Source organism: Vipera berus (genome assembly GCF_964194415.1).
Source record: "Vipera berus genome assembly, chromosome: 2".
In the NCBI taxonomy this organism is placed as follows: Eukaryota; Metazoa; Chordata; class Lepidosauria; order Squamata; family Viperidae; genus Vipera; species Vipera berus.
In genome coordinates, this window is record NC_138203.1 from 240,539,054 (window position 1) to 240,559,421 (window position 20,368).

A 20,368-nucleotide genomic window follows, 5' to 3' on the forward strand; every position below is an offset into this window, starting at 1 on the left:
CACCCGTGACTGCAGGAGCGCCACCCCACCCCACCCACTCCTGCGCCCGCCAAGATGAGAGTTCTGGAACCTTTTTTTTTTTAGAAAAAAAGCACTGATGAGAATGATTTATATATGACAATATAGTGACATATTGGTTACTATATGCAGATTAGGACCATTTTATAAAGAGTACTATACCTTAATTTGCAGGCAGGCAGTTAATTCAAATCAGAAGTTATTAGTTTAATATTTGGGGAGGCTCATCCCTTAGAATGTGGCTACTGCTTCACTTACTCATAAATGCACACAGTTATAAAAATATTTTTAATAGGAAGGGAAAATATCCAGGATATACCCCCATGTATACCCCCATGTTGAAATGCCAATCTGGTTGCTTAGTCAGAACAAAATATCAAATTTTATTCTAAATAACCAGCAGATAAACCTCATGTTTTGCATTTTAATATTGGAGATGTTTTGTTTGAAACTGTCTTAATCTGAACAAAATAACAAATTTTGTTCTGGATTAGAATTAAGAAAACTTCACAGAGAAAATGTTATTATACATCACTGAACAAAATCTCTGGCCCAAAATTAGATTGAAAGTAGTTAGTTAGTTAGTTAGTTAGTTAGTTAATTTTATACACCTACATCTTGCTCTGAAAACATCTCTTAGTAGCAATTTAGTTATAAATTGGCTGGTACAAATTCAGATAGTTTTACAATTATCAGTTATTTATTGTTTAAAAAATAACAGTTCTGTTGGGTTTTATCTTTACAATTCTCCCCATAGCAGCTTTATTTTTATTTTTTTAATTTAATTTTATTCATTTGTAACAAAATGTGAAAATACAAAAGCAAATATTTCGGGACAACAGCAGAAAAAGGGAAAGCAAAAGGTATGAAGAAAGGGAGGGGAAGAAACAAAAGGCATTGACTTCAGACTCTCTGTTGCAGTAAAATCAGACATTAAAATCAAATCAACTTTTTACATTTCTATAGTAGTATGCAGTAGCCATTTCTGTATCGGCAAATCAGTTTAATCGGTAAAACCCCAAATCATGATATCATTTTTTTCCACCTCAAGCCCAAGTCCAGAAGCTGCTTCCATGTAGAAACAAAAGTACTCATGTTCTTTTCTTTTATCAGCACAGTCAATTTGGCCATTTCTGCTAATCCCTTCAGTTTTTGTAACCATTCGTCCATGGTGGAAATCGAGGCATCCTTCCACTTTTGTGCATAGAGCAGTCTTACTGCCCATCACCATATATAAAATCAGAGTTCTGTTTTTTTTCCCCAGTTCTCTTTTCATTAGGCCCAGAAGGAAAGTTTCTGGTTTAATCTTTATGTTCACTTTAAGAATTTTCTCAATTAACATATGAATCCTACTCCCAATATTTCTTTGCCTTATCACATGTCCACCATAAATGATAAAAAGTCCCTTCTTTACATTTACATTTCCAACATTCATTTGAAATACCTTTATACATTTTAGATATTTTATTTATTTATTTTATTTTATTAAATTTATATACCGCCCTATTCCCATAGGACTCAGGGCGGTTTACAGGGAAAATTAAAAGGATAACATGCAAAAATTAAAATCAGTTAAAACAATTAATTAATTCAAGTCCCCGAAATTTAAAACTAGAACCCAATTAACTTATCTGGTGTTAAATACCAGTGATACATCATTTTGTAAAAAATTTCTTTTAGGTTATAATTTAATGTGAATTTTAAGCGTTTTATCCACATATTCTCCCATTGTTCAAACATCACATTATACTCATAATTCCGTGCCCACTGGATCATACAGTGTTTTACATGTTCATTTTCCAAATTCAATTTTAATAATGTTTGATAGACCTTGACAATTATATGATCATCTCTACCACATAGTAGGATTTCCAATTCATTTTTAGCAAACTCAAAACCGTGGCCTTTTGTGTCTAGTTTAAATCTTTCCTTCATTTGTTGGTATGTAAACCAGTGACAAGCGTGACCTTCTAATTCTAATTCTTCCCTAGACTTGAGGATGGGGTGTCCAGAATTGAAAAGTACTATTTTACCATATGTCCACCGGTCCCCATAGCAACTTTAGAAGGCTAATTCAGGAAAATCTCCTGTGTTGAACAGAGGTGCAATAAAAATCACCAGCTGTGTATACTACCAATTATTCAGAGATACTTGTCTGCAGTTGATCTGCCTCTTCCTCTCTAAATTCCCAGGGCCTTCTTACTTCACTTATATTGTTTATTAGACAATAAGAACAATTCTGGGACTAGAGACATTGCTAAATTTTGTTATATGTAAACTCTTTCTTGTTATGAGTGCTGACTGTACAGGAAGTCCTTGACTTGCAATAACATTTGGGACTTGGATTTTGGTCACTGATATGGTTGTTAAGCAAATCACCATATAACTGGATTTTTGACCATTTTTGCTGTAAAGCAATAAGTGAATTCTGTGGTCATTAAGTGAAACATGCAGATCGTTAAACAAATCCAGCTTTCCCTGTTGACTTTGCTTGTTGGAATCCAGCTCCCCAAACCTGGGAAGGTAGCAAAATGCAATCACCTGACCCTGGGGATGGTGCAACGAGTATAACTTTTAAGGACAAGTCGAAAGGTTTTTTCCTGTACCGTCATAACTTCAAATCACCATTAAATAAATGGTTGTACATTAAGAAATTCATATAATTGCTACGACTTAGGTAATGTCTTCTTTTTTCTTTTCTTGATTCTTCTTTGGTCCATGGTTGTAATAAAGCCTGTCTATTAAGAAGTTACACAATAGTTTTGGTACTGTGCATTGTATTTTGAATAGATCAAAGGTAGGCAGTCCATGATCTAATAGAAGAGATTAGATGTAGCTCAGATATGATTGCTGAGTCCTTGGTGCTCTCTGAGCTTGCTACCTGACTAATATGTTCGGTGCTAAAAGGGAATGGGATTTGCACTCTGTTTATATATGCCATTGTCAATGGTAGTAGGGATATTGTTTTCTTCTTGGTAGTTCCTTGGTTAGACTGTTGTTTACTGCTTGATAGTTTGGTGTTATTTGCACTGTTAATTCCTTATCTGAATCTTGATTGCTAGAGAGGAGGTGTTCTGGTTTTCCTGTTTCCTGTTTAGCTTTTTTTTATTGTTTCCTAGGAAGATTGGTATTCAGACAAGTCTGCTATCAACAGGCCCATAGAGATAAACAGCATTTACACATCATTCAAAAGAGACTATAGGAACTTCCAACTCAGACAAACAACCAAGCAGTAAACAACAACCTAATCAAGAAACTACCAAGGAGAAAACAACATCCCCACCTACACTGACAGGGCAAGCTACAGTATATAAGCTGAGAGCAAACCCCACTCCCTTCTAGCAGTAAAGATGTTACATCTGCAACCAAACAACCAAGGTCAGAGAGCAGAAACGACTCCACAGTCTAGGATCTAATTTGAGACAACCGTTGAAACTGGTTCATATCTGTGGACTTGTTTTTTTTATTTTCCCCTAGTGTGTTATCTCATTTATTGAGAAAATATCAGAAATAGGCCAGAAATAAAATAGCGAAACTAGATATTTCTGCTCAATTTTGCCTTTGCCCTCATCTGTTTCGGTCCTTCCTGCCCATCATGCAACCCACAATAGATTGCCCTCAGGGATTGCAGCTCTTCAGGAAGAAGAAAAAAGAGATTGTCTGTCCCTGGCAAATATTATGGATTGATCCAACTAATGCTGATAAGAAACACCACATGATTGGTTTAGCAATCTTTGGGACCTACAATGCATTCAGACTGACAACAGACTAGGAAATAGGAAGAAAGAAATCAGCTGTTAGCTTTATTGAGCAAGCAGATTAGGATCTTACTCTTTGTCCTTTTGTATCTATGGGGACATTTTGCTGCCACTTAAAACTGAAGCCCTGAACATTGAATATTCTATTGTTAGAGTAATGCAGTAGTATTTTAGGTAATATCCTTCTTCATTTGATAATATAGTTTTATGAGGTGTATTTTGTAAACCAGTGACATTTATATGTTTAACAAATATTTCAGATGTTTCGTATTACAGTGTATTTAGTCTTTAAAAGTTGGGGGTTTAGTTTGTTGTTATTTATTAATTGTTTTCAATATTGTGTAGTCATCTCTTAATTATCTTTTGAATTTTGATACTTTGCTTTTTTGGTGATGTTTTTATAATTAAAAAAAGTTCATCATTATAAATAACATTTGAATCTGATTTGTACCTTTGTTTTCAACTGTGTCACACGTTGGTGATCTTTTCAGTGCTAAACATCAGAAAACATGTTCCAATTCTCATAATATTCCAATATTCTTTGTATACAAAAAATTATCCTGAGTCTTACCATTTGTTTTTACAATTTGTAGGCAAGACTGCAATACAAGCCTTGTGCGTGCCTGTTGGAATGAGCTCTTTACTTTAGGCCTAGCCCAGTGTGCACAGGTGATGAGCTTGTCAACTATCTTAGCAGCCATTGTCAACCATTTGCAGAACAGCATACAGGAAGGTATGTATTAGGCTCTAATTGTTATAAATTCAAGGATTTATAACTGTATGTAGATGTTATGTATCACTCATATATACTTCTTTTCTGTATTAATGGAGTGATAGTGGTGTCCAATTTTAATTCCATTCCTAATGTTGCATTTCTTCCTTTGAGTATTGAGATCAGTTGCCTTCAAAGGACTAGTCCCATTCTTAGCAGAGGGCAATCATATTCCATTAGAATATAATAAAATAATACTTTATTAAACTTGTATGCCTCCCAGTGACCCTGGGCATCTAACAACACACAAGGAAATTACAATAAAAGCAGTAAAAAAAAATAAAGCATGGCAAGTGTGACAGACCAGATGGCGTGAAGTGAAGGGTATTTCTCCCTCACACAGACACCAAAAACCAGGATGAAGAGCCAAGTTCTCATCCATCTTCTCCATCTGGCTCTTGGGAGATTCCTCTTGCCTCAGAATGTATTCACTGGAAATAGAAGATCTGGGGTAAAATAGTTGCACAGCAATAGAAACAAAGAATCTGCCCATTATTCCCTATTATTTTATTCTAATCTCATATTTGGGATTAAGATATTACATGTTTGTCATGACTAATAAAAACCCTGCATGCTAAAACTGTCATGCTATATTATTATTTAATTGCCGTGTACCGTTATTTTTTTTTTCTTTTGTAGAAAATTATGGTGGGGTCTATTTCTGGCTAATGTACTTTGTTGTATTAGGTTTAGAAGAATAAAAATAGCAGTTAATTTGATTTAATTTGTTAAATCCTTTCAAACTTAATTATAATAGACAGGTTCCCTTCCCCCCAGTCAGGCCCTCAAAAACAACACTACTGATGTAGTTCCTCTGGTCAAGGAAAGAGGCAGGATATTCAGATGCCATGGAGAGGTAGGTGCCCTACGTTTGATTAAATGTAGGGCTCTAAGATTTTCCATCATCCAAAGCTGGAGGGTATTCCAAACAGATTTGCGTACGGAAACAAAAAATAGTAGAACTATTATCCTTATTGAAAATAGAAGCTGTTTGATCTAATTGTGGTGTAGTTAATTTCATTTTAATGATAGCTTTTTATTGGCAAAAGTAGGATTTAACAATTAAAATAGTTCTTGCCTTTAGTGGAAATTAAAGTCTGATAAACTAGTGTTATTACTACTACTTCTTAATTAAGAGTAATTAATGTTTTACATCCTGCTATTTACAGAATACTTAATCTGTAAACAATAAGGGTTTCTAAAATACAGTAGCAGAAAAGACATGCTGAATAATTATCAATTAAGGCAGAGGTAAAATATTTTAAGCATAAATTTAGAAAGTAGCTTTTTCAATCCCAGAAGCTACATACATGTCAGATAGGCCCACTGCCACAAGTGTTATGTTCAACTTCTGTCTCTTTCTTCCTTATTGATGTGCCACAGAATCAAAGAATTCCTCCCAACAATATTCCTAGAGGTGTCTGTTTCTATTCTGCTTTGCAGTATAGAACTATTGATTAGTCTCCACTTTACTATCAGCCAGTTTTGGGGGGGAAATAGATAGGATTTTCAGAGGTTCTATGATATGTTAAAATACATTTGAAGACTTAATTGGCCCCATAGGACATATGGAAATGCAAATATCACAGAACAGAAGAACAAGAGAAAAAACACTTCTTAGTGAGACCTATCTTTTTATAAGTCTATAGGATTTCAGTATTCATCTCTCTTTTGATAGAGAAATGTCAAAGCTCTTAAATTTATAGAAGTTAAGTTTTACTTCTCAAATCATTTTTAAAAAGAATTGAAAGGACAATTCTCAGTCAGCAATGGAGTGAAGCACACACGAACAAAAAGAATAAGTCTGTTCTATGGAAGGAAAAGTCAAAGTTAGGAAAATTTAAAGCCTTCCTGATTAATTCTTGCTCACTTTTCCTGTGCTGTGAATGTTGTCTGAATATAATTCCCATGCCAGTTCACGAGGACAGATAGTTTACTGGTATTGTTGTCAGATCTGCCTTTTCTGAGTCATTGTATCTTAGCTAATAGAAGCCTAACTTTCCACTGAGTCGTTTCAATGATTTTGGTACCATCTTGCACAAAAATGACACCTGTCTTTTCAGCGCAAGCACACACTGCTAATCTGTACAGTACATATTACATTATATTTACACACACACACACACACACATCAGGTCAGCACAGAAAATGCTCCAAATTCCTTGTACAATCTTTGCTAATTTGGACTGAAACACTATTACTAATATCTTTTTAGAGAACATTTAGAAAAGGGTGCCTTGGCAAGTGTTTGAACTTTATTCCTTACTAAAATATTGATGAACTTGCCCTTCAAGGCCTACTTTGAATTAATATAGCAGATTTATTGAATGTTGTTTTTAGACATCAATTTCTTGCCTTCTCCAGTCCCTTGTTCACTGAAATTGAAAAGTTGGTTTGACCAGTAAATATACAGGATCAGTTGTGCCCATCCTAATCAAATCCAGATGTTTGAAAGTGTAGCACATGTCCTCTGTCTCTAAGGGCAATGAAATTATTTCAGCAGCTCTGTTTTCCATGAAAGGAGTCAATTCTTTCCTGCCTGCTCAATTCTTCTCTGATTAAAAGATATCTCATGATAATTCCAACTTCTCCTATTTGATCATTCTTTGGTTTACTTTCTGTTTTATTTCTATACCAGCTCCTTTTTTACCATTGTTTACTGCTTGATTTTTCTTCATTGTCTGCATTCTTAACAAAAGGGTAAGTCTCCGCTTCTGCTTTGTTCACTTCAGTTGAGAATTATAAGAATATGTAATTCAAACTATGGAACAGAAAAAGGTTGTTAAGCTGCTAATTCCATTTGAAAAAGCAACATTTTTTTTCAAATTCCCTGGAGGAAATGTAATGTGTGAAACTACTATCTCAATGATTGTATCCTGAAGAAGGCTTTATTTTTGGTTGATTTCCCAAACCTTCTTTTAAGAGAACATATAATGTTTACTTCTAGATAAACTTTCTGGAGATCGAATAAAACAAGTGATGGAACACATTTGGAAACTCCAGGAGTTTTGTAATAGTATGGCTAAACTTGATATTGATGGATATGAATATGCTTATCTTAAAGCTATAGTCCTCTTTAGCCCTGGTAAGCATTTAATAATGATTTTATTTCAGTGTGTGTTTTTAATGCTGTTTAGATGCTCTAATACTCTGACGCCAGCTAAAACAGTGTAAAGAAATTGTCAACACATTTTCTAATACATTTAATTTGAGATTAAAATATTTATGTTGACCTTTTAAATCTTTATTTCAGTGAGGCTTGCTGCTTAAATATGATACTTAAATTTGATATATTAGCAAAATATTTTCTTAAGAGTCATATCTTGAGTGTTTCCTTTTATTTCTCTTTAAATGATTTGGCAAGCAGTTTCTGTGGTTAGAGCAAAATATGGAAGACCTTTGAATAATCTTTTCCAACTGAGTCCCAAACAGAATGTCATAATAAAGTAGATTGTAGTAGCTGACCAGGCTGAGCCCAATGGTAGGATCGAATGCATCATCAGTCTCAAGTACCTTTGCACCCACAAGAGACTTAAATCCAGCCCACCTTGAATTCCATTGATCCTTATCTACTGCCAATTTCCTATGACCGTTAGTAGTTCAGATTCTTGTAGAAAGCTTAAGCTTGCAGTAAACCCTTATATACAATTGAACTGCCTGAGTTTCCTGATTTCTGCACTTGACATGGATATAATTTTCAGATTCTTACATTTACCTTTTTCTGTGCTAAAGAACACCTGGAAGTTATATTAGTTGGCCCCATTATTGATTTCAGCCTATCTGAGTTTTAAGGGGAGACACTGCTTTCAAGGCTATTTATATTTTGCCTGTTAAAGAATAGTTAACATAACCATAACTGCTCCTAAGTGGCTTAAAAGTTTCCTTGTTTTACCGGTAATCTTTTTTTAATACAACAGTCACTCCCAAATGGTGGGGAAAGTAAACATCTACTACTCAAGATCTAATTTCCAATAAGCATTGAGAAATCCAAAGATAAATAGGATTCCCTAGCCCCTAATTAACTGGTCAATATGACAATTAATTATTAAAACAGATAGTTCTCAAAAAAACACAACATAATGTTCTTTGTAAATATGGCTGAAAATATAGATTCTCTTGATAAGTTATACATGATTTGTATTGTAGAACCACAAAGTAGCATTTAAATGTTTCTGTACATTATTAAATAGATTCAAATATTTTCTTAATAAGTTGTAATTGAGCTACTATATACTGTAATAGATAATTACACTAAAATTGTTTTCTTTGAGGAATGATAATATATGGACAGCAAGATTAAAGGATTGAAATGATGTCCTGCTAGTTACCAAATGTTGTAATTTCTGATTTGTATATTTTTTGCATAGCTGTGTAAAAAAATAGGAGCTACCTAGAAAACAAAACTGAATTGTTGGTAGATGATGGTATACATTATCTTTGGAAATTTTGGAATAAAGGTTTTTTTTTAAAAAAATAGTACTATATTTTAGTAGTAAATAAACAATGAAATAATGTATATATTTTTTAATAGATTACCCTGGTCTTACAAGTTCCAGCCAAATTGAGAAATTCCAGGAGAAAGCTCAAATGGAATTGCAAGACTATATTCAAAAAACTTATCCAGAAGATACTTACAGGTATTGTAATATTATATGGTTGTGTCTTTAATTCTAAAATTCTTTGTTTACTTTCTTTAGTTTTAAAGGTTTTGTTTACTTGCTTTCATGTGATCCTTGTTTTCAGTTCCTAGATAATTTTTGAAATAGATTTCCATAGGATTGAACTACAACTATAAGTAATATATTTTTTTTCAGTCAAAAACAATGAAAGGTCAAATGAGTTATTGAATAAACTATTTACTGCTCAGAAATGAGTTCCGATGAATTCATTGGAAATAATTTCAAAGTATGTATATATAGTATATATTTGAGTTGGGACCTGTCCCTCCGTTTAACTTTAGGATGTTACATTTACAGATGCTACCACTTGAGCCTTGCTTTCCTCCATAGTAAAAAAGGTAAAAATAGTTCTCAGTTTATGACCATCCATTTAATGACAGTTCAGTTTTAATAGCCTTAGAAAAAGTATCTTACAATCTGTATTCACACTTACAACTGTTGCACCAGCCCTGCAATCCTATGATCACTATTCAGGCATTTGGCAACTGGCTTATATTTATAACCGTTTGCAGCTGTGGTCCTATGATCATAATTTACCACCTTTTTTGTCAATTTCTAGGAAATACACCCATTGGGGAAGCTGGATTTATTTAACCACAGTAATTTACTTAACAACTATCATAAAAATTGTCATGAATTCAGATCCAATTCAACTTACCACCACAACAACCTATGATGGAAATTCTGGTCCCAACTGTGGTTGTACGTTGAGGACTTTCTGTTCATAATTAATCAACTTAATATATTTTTCCTTTTAGTGTTAACTAGGGGTCCCTAGGAAGGGACACGGTGGCTCACTGGGTTAGGACGCTGAGCATGTCGATCAGAAGGTCGGCAGTTTGGTGGGTCGAATCCAGAGTGCCGCGTAGCAGAGTGAGCGCCTGTTACTCGTCCCAGCTTCTGCCAACCTAGCAGTTCGAAAGCACGTAAAAATGCAAGTAGAAAAATAGGGACCACTACGGTGGGAAGGTAACAGCGTTCGTGAGCCTTTGGCGTCTAGCCATGCCGGCCACATGACCACGGAGACGTCCTCGGACAAATGCTGGCTCTTCAGCTTTTAAACGGAGATGAGCACCGGCCCCTAGAGTCGGAAACGACTAGCACGCATGTGCGGGGGAACCTTTACCTTTAGGGGGCCCTATGATGCATTAGGTCAGACGTGCGGTGCAGTCTGATGTGACCAGAATGTACATTAAATTTCAGGGTGACCTTTTTTTTTTTAACCCTAATGCTGGACAATCCTGGTGTAGTGGTTAGGCATCAGGCTAAAATCTTGGAGCCAGCTTGGTGACTTTGGGCCACTTTCTCTTAGCTCCAGGAAGAAGGCAATGGGAAACTGTTTTGGAAAAACCTTGCCAACAAAACTGCAGGGACTTCTCCAGGCAGTCTCCAAGAATCAGCCACAATTGAATAATATATAAACATTGAATAATATATATAAAAAAACCACTCAAGACATATCTCTTCCCCTGGTCTCTTGCCTCCCTGATATAGCTGACAAAGTGAGAAAGAGCCTGTGGCCATTATGAGTTAACACAGCTGCCTAACGTGCAAGCAGCCCAGGTTCGGATCTCAGAAGGGTATGGCTGACTGATGAGAGCAAAAGCAGTTTGAAATAGCTGTACCAGTCTCCGTTTAATTCTTCGTGAACAATCCAAGTTTTGTGTGTGTGTGTGTGCGTGTGTAACACTAATTGCATTGGCAAATGAATTTCAACAATGGTGGTCTGGAGGTGGAGCTCTCACCTCACAATCAGGAGGCTGTGAGTTCGATCCTAGGTAGCAGCAGATATTTCTCTCTCAACACAAAGAGAAAATATCTGCTGCGAATTCCACGTAGGCGTCAGGAAGGACATCCGGCAAGTAAACACTCAGCTCCATTCAGTCGCCTCGACTCCACCCTTATGCCAGGTATTACAGGGTCATTAAAAGAAAAAAAGTTACTTAGAATGACCATGGGCAGGCAAAAAAATAATGGGAACAGGAGTGACCTCTCAGTTCCTGTCATCTTCCCCAACTGTACTACTTGTGGTAAGCTGGCAGGGAACATTGGAAATCACAACCTCATGACTACAGGGATGTTGCAATGGCCACATGTGTCTGAACTCTGTAGAAATTTCAGTTCCACAGGAATAATGAGTCCTGGGTGTTTTTATGCATAATTTAAGTTAGTAGATTTTAGATACCTTGATTCAGAAATTGTGATAGTGTAATGTACCATGTGGACTAACTCAAGAGTTATAAACAGATGAACACAATGAGAGTTTTATTCAGTTATAGGTAGATATAATATTGGCACCTACTCTGGCAACTTTCTGGAATGCGCACGAAACAGTACTTTGAATTATAATATGTTGCCATATAGATTAGGGTTGGCATAATAATTATTACTATTATTTTATGATACTATTAATATTTATTACTATTACTAGCAAGTATTAATATTACTTGTTTTATTGATTTTTATGTTTGAATTGGATTTTACTGTAGTTTTATTTTATTTGTAATATAAAGGGCCATGAATCAGTTATTTGGTAGCACATAAAAATATTTAATAAATAAACATGCAGGCGTGGTAGTTGCAAGCCTCCTCCTGTAAGGATCGTGTAAAAGAAAGTTTGGAGGAGCCCTGTGTTGTGCAACCAATCAAAATCAATCCTGAGACCCATGTGCCTTGAAGTTCAGGGTGTTTATCAGATTTTGTTCCAGTGTGTGTACTTCTGAGAAACACATTGAATCTGAACCCTCCTGAGGCTTTCTGCACGATTCAGAATTTTGAGGCACATTGAGATATACGAGTCGTGTAATGAGTATATTCTTTCCCAAACTCTTCTTGAAGGTGTACTCCAGGTTAAAAGGGTGAGAGAGTTTATAGTTTTGTAACTTTAACTTTTAGCCATAGTGAATGATAATTTATCGTGAACTGAGTAGCCGAAGTATACAAACCAAATGAAATGCTTAAGTATCACAGTGGTACTGGTAAATTGAGCTACGTTTTTACATGTACTGCTGACTTTCTTATTTCAGGCTAGCTCGAGTTCTAGTTCGCCTGCCAGCTCTTAGACTGATGAGCTCCAGCATTACAGAAGAACTCTTTTTTACTGGCCTGATTGGAAATGTTCCAATTGACAGCATCATCCCCTACATCCTGAAAATGGAAACGGCAGAGTACAATGGTCAAATAACAGGATCTTCCTCATAGAAGGAATCAGCTCATCCTGGTGGACCTGAATGCTAATTTACTGGTTCCTTTGGATAAGGTGTACAAATATTTTCAACGCTTTTCATTTTCTTGTTAAAAATTCTTTTATTTAAAAACTAGGTTACGAAAACCTACAGTACTTTTTTCTAGAACAGAACAAATATGTGAATTTCTTTTCCTGAAAGGCCACAGGGAATTGATAAACATGTCTTTAATATGTCTTTTTATTTAAGCATTACCAATGAGTACACTGTAGCTTCTCTTCTCTTGTGACAGAGTACTCATTAAAAAGAAGTATATTCAGAACTTTAGCTTGGATCCAAAAGGCTCCAAGATGTCTTCTGCAAAGGGACTGCCCTCCCCCTCCCATTGCAGCCCTTATTCTCTTCCCCCTCCCCCCCCCAAAAAAATGCCACTCCAGGGCAGCATGAAGCATGGCATGCTAGTTTGTTGGAGAAAAAAAAACTGTTTACAAGATTCCTTTGAACAAACAGAGGGCTTTCCTGGAAATGTACTTTGAATTCAGTCCATATTGGGTGCATACATGCTCACTCACACATGTGCAGATAATTTTAAATTAGCAAGATGTAGGAATGGTCAGCACTTCCAAATGATATTTTATGAAAGTAAGATGTTACCTTCATAATCCTGCTTCTTTGAATAAAGTCAGTGAATAGCATTTTAATTACAAATGTATACTAATGATTTCTATGAAAACTTACAGCCATGACAGACAATCATTTATGCTACAAAATTTTTAATTGCATATGTTTATTAATAACATGATTCTTTTAAGGAAGTTTGAATTAAATTCTGCTAAATGAATAGAAAAGTTTATGGGATAGGAAAAGCATAATGTTTATGGCTCAACTGTAAACTTGATAGATTCTATAGAAGTTAATTTACACCGAAAAATAGCACACTACTTATAGTGGGGCACCTCTGAGAATTTTAAGATGTTTTCTGTTTGCCAATAGTTTTTTTTTAAAAAAACAAACAAACTGGGACACATCCATCACTTTTAAGTAAGAACCACATGCCTTTTATGGATAGATCAACTTAAGAAACAAATTTCATACTCATTCTTTCTGAGAATGACTCATTCCTTCTGGGAAGAGTGACTTTGGCACAGTTCTAAGATCACTAAATTAGTGAGGAATCTATTGATTACTGAGATGTTGCTTTTCTCTGGCAAAGAAATCCTACAATCAGTTTGGAGCACTCCAGTAACAAAGTGGTTCATTATTCCTAATGATCTGCCAAAACAATCTTAAAAAGGCAGGATGAAAGCAAGAAGGAGCTATAGTAGTAGCAGTGAAAGGGAATACACATAGACTAACTTCTGGGCTTTCGGTAAGTGTTTGGTAGTGTGGCAGAGGGTTCAGCTACAACAGATCCTGGGTTCTGCCTAATCTGGTCACAGGAGTACGGTAGCTTCTTATAGCCCCTGCAACAGTATTCCATGGAACCGTACAGTTGTATTCTAAGAATTCAGATTCTGATTCATTCATTTTCTCAGCCTGCAATCCAACTTATGTTCTGAAACATATGCCATAATTTCTATAGAAATGGTGTCCATAGTATAGGAAAAAAGGTGTATTTATATTATACTCCCATCTGTTTTCCCAATATTGCATATGTCCTGGAATCATTCAGAATCTGATAAACCATCTGGAGTCATGGTACTAAAAATGCCATGTACGATGTCAAAATATTAAGGCTGTCCAATTCTACTTGTATGCAGTACTGCTTTTAGATTTCATATTATATTGTACAATACTTCTGTATTTCAAATCATAGTTGTAATTTTTATTTCATACACGTATCACTTTTTCCAAATTGGCTTTTATATGAAAACATATTTCAACAAGTGTGTCATTTATACTCACTGTTAAGTATATGGGTGGTTTCAGTGAGCATTTTAGTAGAGGCATTTTATAATGATTATTTTATAGACTTTAATAGAGGCAGGTACCAATGAAGAATAAGAAAGGTTAGTAAAATTTAATAGATGAACAGAGCATTGCATAAGTAATGTAGTCTTACAGGTCTCTTTCCTCAGAAAACGTCACTGAGCTCAGTGGTGCTTACTTCCAGTATATGCTTATACTGCATAATTATAATTCATTCAGCAAATTCCTAGGTATGCTCAAATCATTTATATTTACCATTCTTTCATTAACTTCAAATTAATTCATAAAACACTGTGACACAGAAGCTGAGTTAGCATATTCCCTGATTTTGTTTAAATAGGAACCTAACATATTTTGCACTGGAAATACATTCAGTAGGACTATGACTATAGATGCATTGTAAAGTACTAGAAAGCTAGCTGTGTGTGTTATATAATATATATAATACTATATTTTTAAAGTAGCAAGATCAGTTGGAAATAGAATTGTGTCTGTCCTGGATCATAGCTTTAAACTAATTACAGGCCAAATTTATAAAGTTAAAAAATTTGATGAGGAAATAGTAAACAACTGAAATTATGGTTTAGCTCAATTTTTACGAAATCTGCAAAACAAATTATGTACACTATTTTTATTGTGAGAATTTATAATGCTAATATATATTAATAGATATTGTTTTACATACTATCCTGGTTGGTATGGTGACACATATATTTTTAAAACTATTATGTATAATATTTAATTATGCATATCTAATAAAAATATGTGCAATTTGAATAATATAAAAATAGTACAGTTTTAAAAATAATTCAATTCAAAAAAAATTGTTTGCTGAATTCTGTACCAGGTTAAATCCTCCACAAACCATTAATAAGATATTAATTTCATTCTCTTGTATTAAGTTGAATAAAACTAGTTTACATCACTTGTTTTACTGATCTAGGGTTTGGATCAAGCCAAAATACATTTTAAATAGCACTATTTTAATCACATTGAGATGCAATATTTCAATTATTTTGCATTCATTATTTACTTCCCATCTCACTTAGCTAGCATATTATTATAAAAATGTCTCTCCAGTTTTTCATTGTTATAGCAGAGATATGTGGTAGACCTCACAACTACGGTAGGAATGATTTTTAGATTTATGCTTTGCACTGCGCCCAAAACACCAAGCATTTTTTTTTACTTTTAAGTTTTGGAGAAGATATTGTATAATGAACTCTTTCAACCTTTTTAAACTTTTGGCTTTTATAAGAGCCCTGGAAAGTTTTCAAAGCAGCTAGAATTTATACTTCCGATTTTCAAGGAAGGAAATGTTGCACAGAAGTGCATCAGAAAAAGGACATGCAATATAGGCCATCCTTCATCTTGCTCAACCTGTTGGAATATGTTTTCTGAACATAATCTTCTTTTTAAAAGTGTAATCATTACTCTTCCTGATGCGCACACTAAAAACGTCTCGGTACGTTTGGAAGAGTTTTTGCTTTAGTTTTTCAGGTGGGAGCAGCTACCAGTATACTTCGAGAAACTATATTGATTTGGGTGCATGTAGAAAGAAACATGACTCTGCACTGAGAAACTTATCATTCAGACAGAAAATAAAAATTAGTCTTTTGTTTCTCTACGTTGGAATCCATTAGGTTCTGTCCAATGTCACATAATAGAAGTTACTCTGCTTCTCCTCTATTTGCATTTTCCAGATCTGCTTTGGAGTTCTGCTGATGGTCTACAGCAGATTTGCAGAGCTGCTTTGAGTAGAATGAATGCCGTGTATTCCCTGGGCCGACAAATATACTTTGCTCAGTGGATAATTATTCTTGGCTCATGTTATCAGTGAAAGCAGTGAAGGTTTGCCTACTTGGTGTCATATAATCCTGACCCTTTGTAATTTGAATTTGAAATAATTCTTGAAGGATGTTTTATCATGAAATCATAGCACTTTCAAAACTTGCCAGTAAGAGGAAATTTTAATGTAATATCTATTTCTCCGAAGGTGGATATTTGGGGTGATTACTGTTACCAAGCACACTTATTTGAAAGCAAGTTCTCTCAGATTACTGAGATTTAAATATGCATGTAAAGGATCTGCATTTAAAAGATGTCCTCAAGGGATGGTCTGTTGATAAATTGGACTTAGGAATTTTAATTTATTTCAGTGGACTTGGACATGCATGACAATAAAACTAAAGTCTCCTTGCTATGGGAGAACCTATATGGCAACTGACAAACCATTAAATAATACAATTTCCTTGAAGATTAGCTTGTACTGAGTTAGATAAAAGTAAAAATCATAATTTTAAGTATGCATCCATAGGTGGGGTTTTATTTTCAAAAATAATTAGGTATGTCATTTAGAGTTCAGTTCGATTATGCCATATAACAGGAAAAAAGATTTTTAAAAATCTTTTAAGACTTGACTAAGCTCTTAAGCACAATCAAAATAGTGCTTTGGATGCTGGCGATATTTATTTGTTTGTATGATGTTTATGTGTTAGTTTCTAACATTGTTCAGTACGTGTACAGTGTAATATAAAATGTGTATGTATGTATGTAAAATTATGTACAGTCCTACTCACATATACATATATATATATATATATACCAGATTTCTATGTTAAAAAAAGATTTATAAATGCATTGCAAAGCTTGAGCTTCCTACATTTTATATTTTGTTCAAAGCTTGATATAAACATATGCCTCCCTCTCCTTTTTCTCAGTAGGGTGGGCTGTTGTTTTTAAACCTAGGATGTAATTGCACTTTGTCTTATATACTGAAAGAAACTATCTAATAGTTCCAATTTTATTTGTTAATATTCAGAAGCCCAGCTGAAAATTATGGAGATTGTGCAGTGACAGTGGTGGTGAACTGTGGACCATAAACCTTTCTGTATATTCTCAATGCCTGCAAAAGAGGCTTTTTGTATTTTTTCTGAGCTTTTCTTGTGTATAGTTGTCCTTTTCAGCATATACATTTTGATCATTGTATGTTTTAATGTTGTCAATGCATCCCTTCCAAGTTGATGATTAAAATGAACAAGGCTGTCACACAACAGATGAGTCTAATTTTATATTGTTAGCTGTCTTGTTAAATGAGCATAAGGCAAAATGCTGTGTCATGAATGCACTAACTGATTCAGATATGATATCTTCTAAGTAATACTTTTTGCGGGAAACTGGCAAAATGACCATCTTAAATTTGAAGTTTTTGAATGGACAAGTGGTATGAAATGCTACCACTTGTAGTAGCATCTCCTATCACTTCATGCTACCAGTGAAGTCTTGGAGGATGTTTCAAGTAAGCTTTGAAGGGGGTGGAGATGATGTCAGATAATTTGGCCAGAAGTTGCATGTAAAACGTTCAGTGATGCTATACAATGGGCTCCATAAATAATAATTTTAATAAGGGAGAAGTATTTCTGTATATAAGGACACATATAGAAGCTCTATACTGGAAAAACTTCATTTTTTCTGTCTTTCTTGAAAATTCAGGTAGTTTGCAGTGCATGGAGAGGTAGGACTTGATGGGAAACTTGCATTTTTCCCCCTTTTAAAACAGCTTTTTTCTTCCATGCCTTGACAACTATTTCCAAGTGTGGTTAAAGAAGAGGGTTGAAATCCTGCTCTCAAGCATTGTGAAGATCACTTTTCATGGAACCATGTACAGAAAAATTGTGAAAATGAAATGATAAAGTTATATATAGTGTAACACTTGCCTGATCGGGCACTTAAAAGACTTGAGTTGTAACTGAAAGTCTATTAAAAAAATTATCAATGAAGTAGAATGAAATTCTGAGGAATTCCTAAATATTTTTGAATTTATATTTCTGTTTTCTAATCTGTTTTAATCATTTTTCTTCGTTTTCAAACCATTTTTGGCTAAAAACATTAATTTTAAATGTACTGAAACTGAAATTCTTTGTTTCATAGTTACAAGAATTGGATTCATTTAAATTCAATTTAAAATCAAATAGAATTTCTCATTTCTAGTTGTTCTCTGAAAAGTTAAGAAAAATGGAGTTTTTGCTTATTTGAAAAGCTTGCTTGGAATGTGTGTAAGAGACGGCATTTCTCATTCACTGGAAGCAGAAAGAAACCAAGAATTGTAGGGGATCATGATGATATTGCAGCTCAGCCATGATAGCATTACTTATTGCCAATCCTATTTACACAATGCAGTAGCAAAAGCAACTACATTGTTAGAAGAGTAAAAGTAACTTCGTACTAGAAATACAATACTGATTTCATATTCTATTCAGTTTAAAAAAAAACCACTAAACCAACAATTGGATAAGTTTTACTTGTGTATTGTCCAAAAGGTAACAGCATACAGTGCCTTATTTTCTTTTGTTATCCACAGAACTTATATTCTGAAAAGGCTTCCATAATTATGTATTAAGTATCATGTAAAGCCATTGGTCTCAACAGTTTTATAGTTCAAAAGTAATACTTATGTTTACAAATTGTAAGCATTTGAAAACTCCTAGCATTAAGCTTGTATTAAAACTAAAATATTTGCCATAAAAAAATTGTGATAATATCCAGGGTTATGTTTTATAGTCCTGTGCTTTGAATTTTTTATTAAAAAATCTACTTTTTTTAGTTCTGGTTTAAAACCTGTTGCTTCCTCTCAGTTTCTTTTGTGACATCAGCTTTGGAAATTTCGTGAAATTTTATTTTTTTATTTTAATTTTAACTTTTGAATCCAATGTCTTCAGTCTGGAAGAGAAATTTGCATTGTTGTGTGTGTGTATATAGAGAATTGCAGTGCATGCTTATGCATTTTATTAAATGCTGTCTAAATGTGTCTTTACATTGTTGTGGCTTAATGTTGCAGTCTACAAGAAATTTATACTATTACAATAAATACACTTATGCAGCTTTTGACTTCCTCCTTTTATTATTTTTGTTAATATTCATGGCAGTTAATTATGACAATGTGGCATTTTGTTAAGAGTATAAATTCTCCAAAGTAGTATTCTGCATCCCTCAGCTGGTTTTATCCCAGAGTTCCTCATACAGAACTGCCCATCTTCCTTGCCAAGCAGTAAAGAAGGGTGTGAGTTGGAAATGTACAGCTCCTCCTGCTTTGAAAAATCAAATGGTATAAGTATTTAGATTTGGGGCAAATATCAGGACATTGATTCAAGTGTAGAGCAATGAAAATGCATATTTTAAATGTATTCTCTGTCACGTGCACATGGCAGATACTGGAATAGTATCAATTGGCATGCTCAATTATATTTTTTAACTAATAACTTTCTGCTATTAAAATACTGATTCATTTTTAAACATACTATAGTCAATACCTTGCTGACTGGGGAATTCTGGAAGTTGAAGTATACTTAGACTTCAGTAAGGCATTTGATAAAGTAGACCACAACCTACTCCTTGGTAAGCTAGAAAAAGGTGGAATAGACAACATCACCACCAGATGGATCTGTAGCTGGCTGGCAAACCACACTCAATGAGTAGTCCTCAATGGCACAACATCTACATGGAGAGAAGTAAGCAGTGGGCTACGGGGTACCACAAAGTTCTGTCTTAGGCCCAGTACTCTTCAATATCTTCATCAAGACTTACATGAGGGAATTGAAGGGGAACTCATCAAATTTGCAGATGACACCAAACTGGCAGGAGTAGCTAACACCCCAGAAGACAACAAAATGAGTTTCAATGTGGAGAAAAAGTTTTACATTTAGGCAAGAAAAAACAAAGGTACAAGTACAGATTGGGCAAGACCTGGCTTAAAAACAGTAACTGTAAGAGGGACCTTGGAGTCCTAGTGGACAATGACTTATCCATGAGGCAGCAGTGGGCAACAGCAGCCAAAAAATCTAATACAATCCTGGGTTCTATAGATCACGCGAGGTATTAGTACCACTTTATAAAACCCTAGTAAGACCACACCTGGAATACTGCAGCCAATTTTGGTCACCATATCACAAAAAAGATGTTGCGGGTTTGGAAAAAAATTCAGAGAAGAGCAACTAAGATATCAAAGGTCAATACCAAAAGGCAAAACGA

The 20,368-nt window shown here is 34.6% G+C and overlaps 1 protein-coding gene across 2 annotated transcripts in view; it reads left to right on the forward strand.

The window, feature by feature from the left end:
* The window catches only part of NR2C2 (nuclear receptor subfamily 2 group C member 2), a 77,782-nt gene extending 58,557 nt beyond the window's left edge, over positions 1-19,225 (forward strand). For both annotated transcript variants that reach the window (XM_081318086.1, XM_081318087.1), the window contains 4 exons: positions 4,370-4,509; positions 7,496-7,633; positions 9,080-9,185; positions 12,254-19,225. In XM_081318086.1, coding sequence (XP_081174212.1) covers positions 4,370-4,509; positions 7,496-7,633; positions 9,080-9,185; positions 12,254-12,428 — 559 coding nt within the window. In that variant the 3' untranslated portion in view covers positions 12,429-19,225. The remainder of the gene's footprint in view (positions 1-4,369; positions 4,510-7,495; positions 7,634-9,079; positions 9,186-12,253) is intronic.
* Positions 19,226-20,368: the final 1,143 nt, after the last annotated feature.